This window comes from Magallana gigas, chromosome 4, assembly GCF_963853765.1.
Source record: "Magallana gigas chromosome 4, xbMagGiga1.1, whole genome shotgun sequence".
Lineage (NCBI taxonomy): Eukaryota > Metazoa > Mollusca > Bivalvia > Ostreida > Ostreidae > Magallana > Magallana gigas.
Genome location: NC_088856.1, coordinates 26,246,368 through 26,260,805, shown reverse-complemented (window position 1 = coordinate 26,260,805; position 14,438 = coordinate 26,246,368). Strand labels below are relative to the sequence as shown.

The 14,438-nt window shown below is 31.6% G+C and overlaps 1 protein-coding gene across 7 annotated transcripts in view; it reads right to left on the bottom strand.

Moving 5' to 3' along the window:
- Positions 1-1,094: 1,094 nt before the first annotated feature.
- LOC105330915 (uncharacterized) overlaps positions 1,095-14,438 on the bottom strand; it is a 48,127-nt gene continuing 34,783 nt past the window's right edge. For 3 of the 7 annotated variants that reach the window (XM_034450812.2, XM_034450811.2, XM_066081785.1), the window contains exons 13-18: positions 13,642-13,748; positions 12,881-12,907; positions 7,896-8,057; positions 6,516-6,728; positions 6,184-6,228; positions 1,095-4,858 (exon numbers count right to left, since the gene is read on the bottom strand). In XM_034450812.2, the coding sequence (XP_034306703.2) occupies positions 3,656-4,858; positions 6,184-6,228; positions 6,516-6,728; positions 7,896-8,057; positions 12,881-12,907; positions 13,642-13,748 (1,757 nt within the window). In that variant the 3' untranslated portion in view covers positions 1,095-3,655. The remainder of the gene's footprint in view (positions 4,859-6,183; positions 6,229-6,515; positions 6,729-7,895; positions 8,058-12,880; positions 12,908-13,641; positions 13,749-14,438) is intronic. The other 4 variants (XM_034450814.2, XM_034450813.2, XM_034450815.2 and 1 more) reach the window with 3 other exon arrangements.

Genomic DNA, 14,438 nt, shown 5'->3' with positions numbered 1-14,438 from the left:
AAATAAGATAAATCAGTCAAAAACTAGCGCAAGTTTTGTTCGCTGTTAACTACATTGCAGTTTTTCAACACGTATGGAACCGTTGCTCCCAGGTCAATCATTCGATTTTTTTTTTAGACTGGGGGGTACAGACCAGCTAGACTGCGTTTTTCAAAAGAACTTACGCCAAAGTTGTTAATGTTTTCAGTGCCATAGAATGGTTTTTAATTTAAAAAAATTAAACTAAAACCATTTATTTACAACTATTTTATTTTCCATAATATATTTTACAGCCATTCGAATAAAGCATTGATTAGTTAGGGATTAATCAGCATTCATTAATTTGATCGTAAGTCGTAAGTTCCTTTGTAAAACGCAGATCTTTTTTTATAAAACACTTCCATATTGTGACGTACTTCCTATCGAAATAAACAATGTGTTTATTTCACAAGTCAGGTGAGATACACTAACGACAAAAGTGGTCATATACTCTCTATACAATAGTTTATTTTTTGGAATACTAGTATACGGATTTTTTTCGAAACTGCATTTTAAGCGGGTGCAAACATGCTCCCTCCCCCAACACTGATATAATTATCCGCTATAATTTTATTGAAAAAATTCAATAAGGATTACGAATAAGGTACGACCTATACATATCCTCTGCTATATATATACCGGTATCATGCACTTGCAATAGCAAAGAATAACTCTAGGGTGCTGGGAGATTATTTTAGTGTATTTTCAAAAGTTATCTACTCATCAATGTTCGTACTGCCCTCCGTCGAGCGTTTAACATAACATTTTCCTTTGGCAGTGCATTGTCTTTAAATTTGTGACTTAAGAATGAGGAATGTTAAATATATATAAGATCTACCTTGTATTTTTATATGATTTTTAACCATACTTTGTCTTAAAAACTATATCATCCAGACCTCGTGCAAGAATTGAAACGTCTGTCTCCGATCAAAATGACAAAAAATTATAATTCTTAGTATTGAACACGTCGAAAAATAGTCCATCATTTTTGTATGTTCATTCGCTTTGAAAACACATGATTAAACTAATGGTAACGGCAATCAATAATTACATCCTTTTTGTCATCAAAAAGATCGTTGATTTTGTTAAGATTTATTTATCAAATGAAATCATTTATACAACAGAACAAGTACTTTTGTCTAATCATATAGAGAAGCCTGATGCCAACAAACAGTGTAGTGTTATTACAATGGAAGATCCTAGACACAGTTACAGGGTTGTACAAAAATAACATCAACAAATATGTACCGCCTATCATCGTACATACATATAAAATAATGCATTTGATGCCAGTACTTGGCATCTTTACTCCATTTTTATGTTTTCAAACATTTATAACAATTAATGCCAAAGCGTTCAACTGTCCAACAAAAGGTATAGTGCGGCTTGAATTTGAATGAAATAACTTTATAATATTATTAAATTAATATTATTTGTAATTTAAAAAAATATATTATCAATTAAAAAATAGAAAAAATTCTAAATCTCATTCTTTCAGCATAAAAATTAAGGTCTTCGTATCATTTTTATCAAATGCATTTTGGATACATAAATATTCTTATATCAACATAAGTCAAAAGATAACAATTTGCAGAAATAAAATTTCTCTAAAGAATCGTTTCACTTTTCACAGTAGATTTTGACAGAAGATTTTTATCTACGGTATTTACAGAATGATTAATAATTTGAAATTGCCTTTTATACACAATTTAAATTGTTGTTTTCATTGTTAACAAGAGTTGAATAAAATCACAGGGATAAATTATCACATTCATTTACATATATAAAAAAATAAAATCACTCAAAAATTAATCAATCACAGAAAGAGGGGGAATTAATCTGTATACAAACATGACAATTATCAAAATAATAAAATGGACACAGATTACATTAAATCATGATACGTAAAAATTGACAATGCATATCATTATGTTATTTTACTAATAAGCACTGTTTTGATGATTTATTTCATGAAAATTCATATCTATTTATTGCACACATTATGAGAGAAATTTCATAATGGACGGAATTTGGATATAAATAATAAGAGTGAGTATATCAATTTTCTATAGCAAGGGTTTCAAAACAATATTTTTCTATTTTATTTTTTTTTCTTGAAGTTTGTGTCATTTTATGAAAATGTTAATATTCTATAAGAAGAAAGGAATGTACATTGTTTGAAGTTAACGGAAAAAAACCATGAATGAATGAATATCACAAAGGGACATAACACAGTTTGGCACTATCTAACATTATTTTATGTAGAACATAATATCAACCTTAGAACAGCTTCTTGTCATGGATATTTGATGTAAACGTCATCTAATATGTTTTCAACTCCACGGCCTGCTCATATTTATACACGAACTTATTTTCTTCCTTTTGAAATGAAAGAGCGCTAGAATACAGTTAAAAAACGCAAAATAAAAGTTCTGCAAGTTGACCCAATTGGGATATTTTAAGCTGTGACTACATACACTGAATTTGTTTTCTTTTTCCATACACATAATGATAACTAATTATATGATGTATGTACTTATCATATTTCAAGCATCTTAGTATCTGGTTTGTCCAAACGAGACTTGAAGGTTTAAATTTTCCATTTGATAGTATTTTTTTTATTACTTCAGCAAGTCACATTGTCATTGATTAATCTTGAATAATTTTTTGGCTTTTGATCATTTTGATACAAGTACTCTTTAATACAAATTACCCACATTAAAAGAGCAAACAAATCGTAACCATAGTTAATTACAAGTTTACAACAAATACATCCATGAAAACGTAAAGAAAAAAAACAGACCAACGGATTACTTTTACATTTAAAAAAACTTATTAAAAATGTGTTGCTTGAAAACATAAGGCAACGCAGCAATATTGTACCCTTGATAGTGTACCCTTTCTTTAAACAAATCTCAAAAAATATCAGAATCGTGTGCAAGAAATACCGTAAGAATATGAAACAAACTGTGCTCTGTCTTAATGAATTCTCTCCATTGAAAAAAATAATTAAAACTCCAGTCACACTTAAACCAAACCAATAAATTAATGTTAATAATAGCATGAAGATCATGTATCAGCTTTAGCTATGTTCATTATTTCTGATTTTAGCAGTTCCATCGAACATAAGATTCAGAATAGGTGGTAAATGATGTTTTCCATAGGTGTTTCTTAAATATAGTTCATAAGGATTTAGTTGGATCTTATCAAATGAAATTACGAAATTGTAAACCGAAACGCAAAAAAAAGCACTCAAGTTAGTTACTCTCTACTTTGACTTCTCTTGTAAAATAAATAGATCGTCTGCAATGCCCTTCTTCTAAATTGAACTGAAAAGTCTTCATGTATCAAGCATGTCATTCAATTTATTCCTGTTGCAAAATCAATCAACACTTGCATAAATTTAAAAAATAGTGAAATGCATACCATCAATGTGCTTCTGTTACAAAGAATGCACAAACAGTTTTTCCTTAGACACTTTTTCAAGCAACGTTCCTCCTACCGTGATTGTGTTTGTGTACAAACACCTGTCACCAGTTTAAAAAAAAAGCAAAGACAAGCTTATCATGCTTATTAACATAACAAATCATTTGCATTATACACAAGGCCTCCATTATATTTTCATTAACACATCCCTTCAAACTTCACTTTCATGGTCCTCATTCTCCATAGAGTTCACTAGAGAAGTTGAAGATGATGCCTGACTACCGTGTCGACTCTTTTTGCTTTTTTTCCGTTTGTGCTTGTGTTTCTTTGGTGACCCTTCCTCCTCTGGTGTATGGGAGGGTCTTGGTGGCTTGGCGGATGACTCACTAGTTTCATGTTCTGTTTCCTGCCGAGAAGAACTGATCTTTGATATATGTGACGTGTCCTCGGTTTCAGAGTCTACTTCCTGTAGAGAACAGTCTGTTCCTCCTTTTGAGGACTTAGTAGCTGTGGATGTGGAAGTCTCATCCGTTGTAGTCGTGGTTGACCTTTGGGAATGTCTAGATGTTCTAGAAGAACTTTTTGATACCCTCGATGCCCTTGAAGATTCTACACTCCCTTGACTTGTGTATCCATCCTCAGACTTTGAATAAAAACTAGGTTTGTACTCTGAGTCAGACTTTGACTTGTCCGATTTGACACTGCCTGACTTTGAACTTGCATATCCTTGCTTAAAAGCAACATTTGGCACTTCTTCCGTAGGTAGTTTTTGGATGTCTTTAGTCTGTCTAGACTCTTCTAGAAACATTTTGCGATAGCTGCTCTTTGCAGAGTCTATGCCATGCAGAGAAATATCAGTCACTGACATACCCTTTAACACACTACGACTAGGTTTCGAACCTTCCCAATCACTACCCGACTCTTCCGCTGGGGAAGGTTGTTTGGTAAGTGTTAGGGGTGAGACCCTGTTATAACTAAACTGTTTAGTTGTGGCAGCTTTTGGAGTTCCTGCTGGCTTTTTCACAGTTCTTTCCCCTGGTCCCCTATGCTTGACTCCATTTGGAACGTGATTGGGGGTTGGAGAGTTATTATTGTTAGAATTTGCGGGGCTATGATGATTGGGGACAGCAGGAGGTTTGCTAAGATCCTCCTTTTTGATGTATGGAGATAACTTCTCTATCAAATTGGGATCTGTCACAAAAGTTTTACCCTTGGTGAGGTCAATATCTCGTTCCCATGCCAACTGTTGCAATGTCTTGGAAAACATTTTTGCTTTTTCATCTTCATCACTGGAATAATCTGACTCGTTAAAAGAAGGTTTTCTCTTGCGCTTGATTTTACCCAGTTTAAATGGTTCTTTCCTTCCTTTGTTTTTGTGCTTCTTTAGCTGTTTGATGATTTCTTTCCCAAATAACTGAAAAAATATACAGAAAATTGTTAATCACACCAACATGGAATTAATTTTTATCTTGATTATTAATACAACCTTCAAGGGGTGTAGACACAATTTGAGCTCATTTTTTAAAATTTCAATCATCTTTCCATTTTTAATGATTAAAATGCCTAATATGGGTATTTTTATTGCTCTGTCAAAATTACAAAGGCGAATATTGAGTATTAAGCAAGATATCATTTGAATTTTTTTGTTTTGTAAACAAAGATCGAGTCTTGTTATTAATTAAAAATGTGTTTTATTAGCATAACTTTCAATCAAATGTTGATTTCTTCTGTTGATAATGTTATTTATAAATCATTAAATCAGTTTACCTGGTTTTTCATGAGTCATTTTGTCAAAGAAATGGCAATTGCATACTTTATATTACTAGTAAACAAATGTAAGACTCAAGCTTTGTTTACATAATTACATTACAATAAATTCCTAACTGTTTATTGCTCTTCTAACTTGAATTCTAACATTCACATTTTGGTCAATCATTCAAAATGTGGAGGTAAATCACTTTATATCATGAAAAATAAAACTGTGTCTAAATCCCTTTAACCTTCAAAAATCAGATGTAAATTCTATATAAAAATTTACAAAAAAAAGGAAAAATAAAACAAATTTATATATCAAATACTGAATAAACTCTTCATAACAACTCTGTGCATAGAATAATCAGCAAAATCTACAGTTCTTTGGGCTGATATATTAGTAAGAGTGAGTAATTATTACGTATTGGCAAGCAATTTTCATAATAGTAAAGGACTGTTTCGCTAACTTTTCAATCAGAAATGTGAGGAATCATGCAATAAAAAGAAGCATCATGCCATGAACAAACTCAAACCCCAAAACCTGGTTATATGTAAATCCTTAAACAAACAACAAGAAAACAACCAACCAATATTCAGTTAATGAAATAAGGTCAATGATAAAGGCATTTTTAAATTCTACTACATAATTCAAGAATTGCATTTTTTAAGAGTGTTTAAACGTAAATATAATATTAATGCTTAAAACATTTTTAAAGAGGATAATTATCCTATCCATAACTTGGACTAATTTAAACAGACTAAAAAGAGTTATAACGCCTGCATATAATTTTTAAACTGAACTTCTGAGAGACTTTGAAAATGATGAAATTTTAAATGAACAAATAGTACTATATGGGTTTTTTTCAACTTCAGCAATTTTAGTTCTGAGTTTAAAACTGAGAACTAAAACAAAATTGATCTTCAAGCAATAAAAATGACTTTTGCATTGACCAATGAATATCTCTGAAGAAAATATTGAAAGAAAACCATAACATCCTCTTCTGTGCACCATACTGGTCCAAATGTTTTGATCTATAATATGATTTTAATGACAAAATGCAGTATAATGCTTTTTATTAATGAAAAAATTAAGGTGATAGGGATCGTGATTTTCAGCATTTCTTCTTGACACAATCTCAAAATGCTGCAATACTGCTGCTAAAAAAATTCAAAATAAAATATCTAAATTCTATTAATATTAAGGCTGATCAAATAATGCTTGACCTAGAAAAGGCAATAGTTAATTCAATATAACTTTCACTTTCCACTCAAAATTACAAAACTTTGAGTGCATATAATTTTCTCTCGAATTCCCGTACCTTCCAGTTGGAGATGGCTCCCTTCCGTTGCCGGGCCTTGGTCTTGCTGGATGTTTTGATGACCATCAGTCCTCGCTGTTCCTCCACCTGCTCCGTTATCTCGGCCAGGTTTTCCTTGGGGGGACCCATCATCTTGATGGCGTACATCTTCTGGAACTCCAGTAGCTGGTTCCTGGAGAAGCCTCTCTCCAACACAACCACTATCTTCGCCCACTGTTCAAGAATATGAACACGGAATAAGTACAGTAACAATATTTTGAAAGCAATTACTTTATATTTTTTTACATTCAACAAACAGTTTGTAGGTAGAGTGCATGTTAAAACACACCATAACATAAATAGTTTAAATTATATATTATATTTACATCACAAATCATCTGTGTCATAAATGTTTTTATTATATACAATGCTTTAGGAATGCATTTTTAATTATCAAATTAAATTTAAGATCAGTCTTAGAGTTATTAGCAAGATACAGGGCTCACAACTCTTTGTCATGTAAACAAGGCATATGCTCTGTTTTTGTTTACATTGGTTTAATATACAAGTAAAATAAATTTTCAAGCTGATTTGTCTATGTTCTTTTTCATTTTAAGCATGAATAAACAGTTCCTAATGTTTAACAAATTCATTTTAGGTCAAAAACTGGAATTTTTACTCTAACAATCAAAATGTAAACAATAAGAATTGCAAAAATTGTAACTCGCTTAAAACTCAGCGAATGACACTTAATTTCTGGTTGCCTATTAATATAAAAATGCCTTACTGAGGCATTGAAAAATTGAAAAAATAATTTTGACCAAAATCGTGACCATGCCCCTTTAAAGTATAGAATTATTAGTTTTGTGAAAGATGAAGTTTTATAACTACAAAGATGTAAGCAAACAAATTTTTGTACTGTGCTTACATGTGTCATTCAATTTGTTTGCACACAGCGTTGAAGTTATTTGACTACATCTCTCAAAAAATAATAACACCATTGCAGTTATTTGACTTTTATCTTTTAAAAAATAATAACTCAATGGTTAGAAATAATTGCATATGTTTTTGTCATTTGCAAAGTTGAAAAAATCAGCATAAACTTGCAAGGCATTTATCAAAATGAGCTATCTAATAATTAAAGAACATGTTTAGTACACCCCTGCTGAGATGCCTCATTTGGCTGGACGTTATTTTTTTTGGGGGGGGGGGGTGGGGAGGGGGGGGGGGCTAAATATTTTCCAGAAACAGGGAAAGCAGACAAATACAAATTAGATGTTAATTATTAATGACATGAATGTTAATTATAAGAGGTTTGCATTCTTTTTCTATAAGAACCAAAAAGTATTTTTCAATTGTTCATTGGTTTCACTATGATTTACAAACACACACAGTACCAACCTGTTTTCTCCATTCCTTTTCTGATTTGGCAATGACCATTTGATAAGTGTTACCCATCATGGCAATCAACATGTTCAGTAGCAGAATGGGCACCAACATCATGAAGATGGCGAATACAATCTTTGTCAGTGCAGAGTATTTGGTGTAATTGAAATCCTGGTACTGAAAATTACAACAACAAAAATCCAATAAGAACTGCAACAAATCAACTCCAATAAATATAGATCCATTTAAAGACATTATCCAGAGATTTGGAAAAATGAAAAAAATATAAGAACAATTTTTGAAGACTCGTCCATAACAAAATGAACACATTCTTAATACATTTTCAGGTGGTTTTTTAAAGCCATGCGGTTAGTGAGTACGATATTGTAAACCATGCAATGCCAAGATTTGATCATAGAAAATCTTTAATTTTGTTTTTTTCTTTCAATTTTACAAATCATTTATTCAGAAGAGAAATGCAGTTAAGAAAACTGTATGAAAACAAAATAATGGCTGAAGCTTCTGAATACTGAAATCGCATACATTATCATCAAGACATCGAACAGTAAACCATATCCGACAAATGTTACTCGAGCCTCCATCTTATTTTAGCAACAGATAAATACACATAGATGTTAAAAAAGTACATTTATTTAAGCTCATTTATCATCGATTTCTATTTATTGGAAAAAAGATGAGTCCTTACACACTACATATAGTAACTACACAAAGAGAATTGCAAAAAAAGTACTACATTCATCAAGATATTAGAAATAAAAAAAACAATCAAACACTATTCAGTCGTACAAACATTCACTGCATGTATTAATATCTTGCTTTCAGTATAGTCTGTTTTTTTTAAAGCTGACAAAATTCATAAATATACATTATTTCCCTTTTATCTTTGACTGCCGACATATTAATTAAGTTTCAATTTTTATTATTACGTTATTTGCTTAATATTAATAACTCCCAGTACATTATGGCCGGTGCATTATCATACTTCACCACATTCAGGTACATGTATTTCATACACCCATACTTGTATATTGGACAGAAATTAAGACTAGTAGAAATGCATTTTAAGGGAAAAAATGGCAACCACTGCACTGGTATAAATTTAAGAAATACCCAAAGAAAAATGAAACAAAACAAACTGAAATCCATGCATAAATGTTTAGAATACCCTTGAACATTGACAAACACTGTGTTGTACTGTTATAACCACTACAAAGTAGTAGGCTGTGCAGTGACAGCATAAACTTCAGAATTAAAGAGTGACTTTTAATTTTGCAGAAATGATTGACTTATAAAAATGACATTCTTAGCTTGCCCAGATTTATTACTGCTTATTTACAATGTTGAATGTAGTGTGATCAGAGTCTACTTTATACGATGCAGACATAATGCATTCTGTATGAACAACACACATTTTGGATGTGCATGCAAAGTAAGGCAGAACTGTATGTGCAAAATAATTTAGATACCTTGGCAAATCTTTCAAAAAATATAAAATATCTTTTATTTTTTATTGATTGTAGTTTCTTTTATGTCATTTTTCCCCCAAATATATTAGTTCAAAGAATAGTTGATGCATTTAGGATTTAAGTCAATGCAACCTCAATGAGTACTGTAAATTCCTTATATTACGGGAGTACTTAATTCCGCGATCCCGCTGGTTTGTATCAAATCGCAAGAATATAAAATCGCGAACGTTGAACTTTTCTCCTTATTTCTTATAGTTTTCAACTCTCAGAAAATAATGGCGAGATTTTAAAATCCGCGAAGGTTGCTTCTCGCGATTTTACGCGGATATTAATTCCTCACGTTTAATTAGGAATTTACAGTATGCAATCAACTAACTTTTTAGACATGATATTGTGACCAAATACTTTTAAGAATTCATGTCAGCTTTAATCAAAAACATATCAAATAATTCATGTTAGATGCCTCATGATGGGGTTTAATTGTTAAATGGAAATGAGGTTTATTTTCCCCTAAATTTTGTGAGAAATTAAAGTAGACAAGAAAAGTTTTTTAGAAGTTTCTTATTTCTGTGAACATTTGATTTCATGAAAAGATTCAACAACAAAATCTCAAAAACTTTGTGATCAATAAAAAAAAAATGAAATTGCTAAATTCTTTTGAAAGCCGCAGGCAGAGATAACTCTGACCTACGAAAATAATTTTTAGAGATGGCCAGTCGTGCAAGTTTAGCATAAACATGTGGATATAAAAGTGTACACCATAGTTTATTTTTTGTTAAGGCTTTTTTTATTTTGGGGGGGGGGGGGTCATCTTAGTCGTAATGAGACTTTTTCACTTTTATAAATATGCTGCCGATGTCCTCTAGTTGTTGTATATAATATGTAACTTTTAATGCACAGGCACTACAGTAAAGTTGCCAATTCCGGTGTCAGATAATATTTTGAACTCGGCGAAATACTAAAACTGGGTTTTTTAACAGAGAAATATTGAACCCGGGTTCATAATATCGCATAATACTTTGAACCTGTTTTCAATATTTCATGATATCAAAAGATCATATGACACTGGAATTCACTGTAGTTAGGAAAAAGTGTTACCTTGTCAGTTAAAAAATCTTGATATCATATGATATCAGTGATATCATACTTAATATCAGAATCATAAATCTCTAACTACAGGCTAATCTATATAGTAAAGGATGCTGAGTGAAAAAGGCTTGTGCTTATACAATAAAAAAAAAATGAAGTCACCTATCTAGATGTGAAGTGATCTAGATAAACACCCATACATACATAGAAGGGTCATGTGATCAGGTGTCGTGCATCACGGTCCAGTGATAATAAGACGTTAAACAATAAATAGTGAATAAACATGTTTTCTTTTGGTAAAATACTCTATAAAAAATGAGAGAAAAAGTGAACTCACAGACCCCATAGCTCCCCCATTACTTACAATGCTACACATAATTAATGGCAATGTATTAAATATACAATTGAATCAAAATGGTTTGATAAATCATCAGCTCAAAACTCCCTGCAAATATGCACACATACCCTATTCCATTGTTTTGTTCGTTAACAACAACAAAATTTTTTAATTCATAAGGGCAAAAATTCTATTTAAAAAAAATAATAGAATAAAAATTTCCTAGTATGATGTTCATCTATTCATTGTATCCTAAATACCTACAAAGTTTCATATAATTTATTGCAGTGGTTTCAGAGGAGTTGCTGATGATAACAAACTGTTATTATTATATTCAATATAAAGCAAAAATTATAGATTCAAAAGTGTTGACATTGCCAGAAAAATTAAGGAATCAAAATTTCCTGAACATCTACACATTGTGTTCTAATTTCCTAAATGCTTGCAAATTTTCTTCAAATTTCATGCAGCGATTGAAGAGGAGTTGCACTTACAAACAGTTTGTTACTATATTCAACATCATACCTTCAAAAGGGCCAAAATACCCCCAAAAATACGGCAACCAAAATTTCCTGGTAATATGCAAATCTACACATTGTGTCCAAAATGCCAAAAAGTTTCATGAAATTCTGTGCAGTGGTTTAAGAGGAGCTGCACTTACAAATGGGCCAAAAAAATTATACCCCTCACAACTTTGTTGCTTAGGGTATAACTACCAGTACTTTGCCAATAAATGCTTAATGTCTCATTTATAATGTATAATAGTATAAAATGTAATGAAATCAAATCTGAGCCTTCAACTTCAAAAAGAAACCCAAACACTAGTAATGTATCTAGAGATTCAATTGGCATTTTAAAAGTACATGTACCATACTTGCCAACTAACCCGATTTCGTCGGGTCACACCCGATTTTTCGACCCTTCACCCGATTATTTTTTATGACCCGGCTGGTCATGCTTTTCACCCGATTTTTGTTGAACAACCCGGAAATCTCCCGATTTCCGGATTTGGTTCGTAAATTACGTTGCGCGTGTGACTTCCAGTTATGAACCCAAGCTGAGCTTGGATTTACGTAACGCGTAAACAATGCCGATGGCTAGAACAGACACATTAAGTGTAATTATTATCGTGAGTTGTTTTGACTAACCGAAAGTTTAAATCATTAAGTGTGATGGATTTCAATAAGAAAAGGTCTTCATCGAGTCCAGCGGAATCAAAACCAACAAAAAGAAAACAATATTTTTGTACCTATCAACATATCTTGGAAAATGAATCCCCATAGGTAAAACAAAGTAATCGTGTACAAAACGAGGCTTTTGTGTTCTATGTAACGCACATTTGAATATTGGATTGTGTGCCCAAAATGATCTGACATTCAAAAACGCTAAATCATGTATAGAATATGCTTTTTAATACACAAAAGTTTTCCAAGTCACTTACAACTTTCATGCCATCATTTACAGAGTTCAAAGGCAAGGTTTATGTAGCAGAAACTCTTTTTGCATTTTTTTTTTTTTAGCTGAACACAACCTACCATTTCCTGTGTCAGATCACTTTACAAAATTCAAAATCAGCAACTGTTAGTTAAAATGCTTCTTTGCAATAAAGTATTACACATAAGTTATTAAACATATTTCTATTGTATATATCTATGAAGTGCATGGTAAATATGTCGTGAATGTCGTTACGCGCTATGACCAGATTTTTTACTTTCCAAATCTGGTCATGACCAGATTTTCACATGTTGGAGGTTGGCAAGTATGACATGTACTTAATTTCAAAATCATACAACTATAACTACAGGTTAGTCTAGTACATAGTACATGTAAAAAGGATGCTGAGTGCAAAGGTCAGGTGCTTAGTACAATGAAAAGTAGATTAAAGGTGTCACCTATCTAGATGTGTGAATTGTGCAGTTACTGACAATACACGTGCAACAGGTGCAAATGATTTCTAGCAAGAGACACCCTTAACACCTTCTAAGGTGTTTTCAGTGATTTCTTTAAAAAGTATGATTAAGAAAAATAATAAATAAACATGTAACATCGAGATGAAAATTTGAATTTTTCGGACAAAATCCCAGTACCTGTGATGAAGTTCCTCCGCGGCTAAACTATGCATGCATGGAACAAAAACAACTTATAAACACCCATACATACAGAGAATGGTCATGTGATCAGGTGTCATGCGTCATGGTCCAGTGATTATATACTGGGACTGAGCATGCTCAAAGGTGAATTATGGGTCGGAATATTTGGGGTGTATATATGCTTAGGATTGTTTGGGTTAAGGAACTGTTGAGGAAATCCACATAGTAAACAGAAAAGGGATTCTGGATGAAATTGGCTATATATACATGTAATTATGACCCAATGAAGTACATGTAAAGGAGGATATATTTTGTATGAATGCATGCTTGATACAAATAAACACTGCCAATGAGTGAATGGTTGGTTTTGTGTACCATTTGATAACATGCCCTGAGTGATTTCATACAATTATGATATTGAGAAAGTAGTGACTTCTAGGTGGTATAGTTTCTGATTAGTATGGACAAACCAAGGTGATAATGGTTATATTTTTATGAATAGAATAAAATATGTCTTAAGTTATAATTTTAATGATATTTCTGGAAATTAGATACTTTTGCTTATCAAAAAAAATGTTAAACAATGTTATTAATATTCTCTAAAACTACTTAAATTTTTGTTACTTATAAATCTTTAATATATCTATAAGTTCATATCATGTGAGAATTATTGATAGAATTATAAAGTGCTGTGATAAAGTTCATGGCAGGGATCCCTGAAACATTAAAAAAATCTTCCAAAATATTTTTATTTATACCTTAAATTCGCCCAAGGTCATTTGGAAGAGGGTCAGAACTGTGTCACCAATGTCATCGAACCCTTGGCTCTGAGTACTGGTATTTCCCCGAAACAGGAAGTAAAAGGCTGAAATATTAAGTAGAGGCTTTTAATACATTGGTAAATTAATCAACCGTTTGTCTTTTTTTGTTTAAGGTGGTTTGGAACATCGATCGATATTAATGTGGATTTAAATACATAATAATTAAAATACTTTCATTGGTTTAGAATTTTCAAATTTTACAATATTTAACCAAAAAATATGTTTAAAATTTTTTTAGAAAAATAAAAATTGTTGAATTCCTGGCAGGATTCAAACTCATTACTAAAAGATTTGTAGTAATCCCTCTTACCCACTGCGCTACTCTGTAAGGTAACAATCTTGGGAGAGAAACTAGTATAAAATTACCCTTGATTTTGTTATGATAAAAAAAAATATATGTCAAAACATTGAGGTGTCCCATACCACCTTAAATCTTATTTTAATTCATGTTCTTTGAATTCATCATGAAGTTAAAAATGAACAAAGGTATTGTTTTAAAACATCTCTTTCTAATATGTCTATCTATTTGAGGAAAAACAAAATTCAAAAATTTTACAATTCTATCATAGAATTCTTATTTGGTTTCATCTCTTACTTATACTACGTAGTCATGAAATATTTTTAAACAGTTCAAATTTTGAGGCTTTTGTCTCCATTTAAGACGAGGTTGATGAGTATATTGTTGGCAAACTGTGTCAATGTGCAGCAAAAACAAAAATGATTGACAAGAAAAG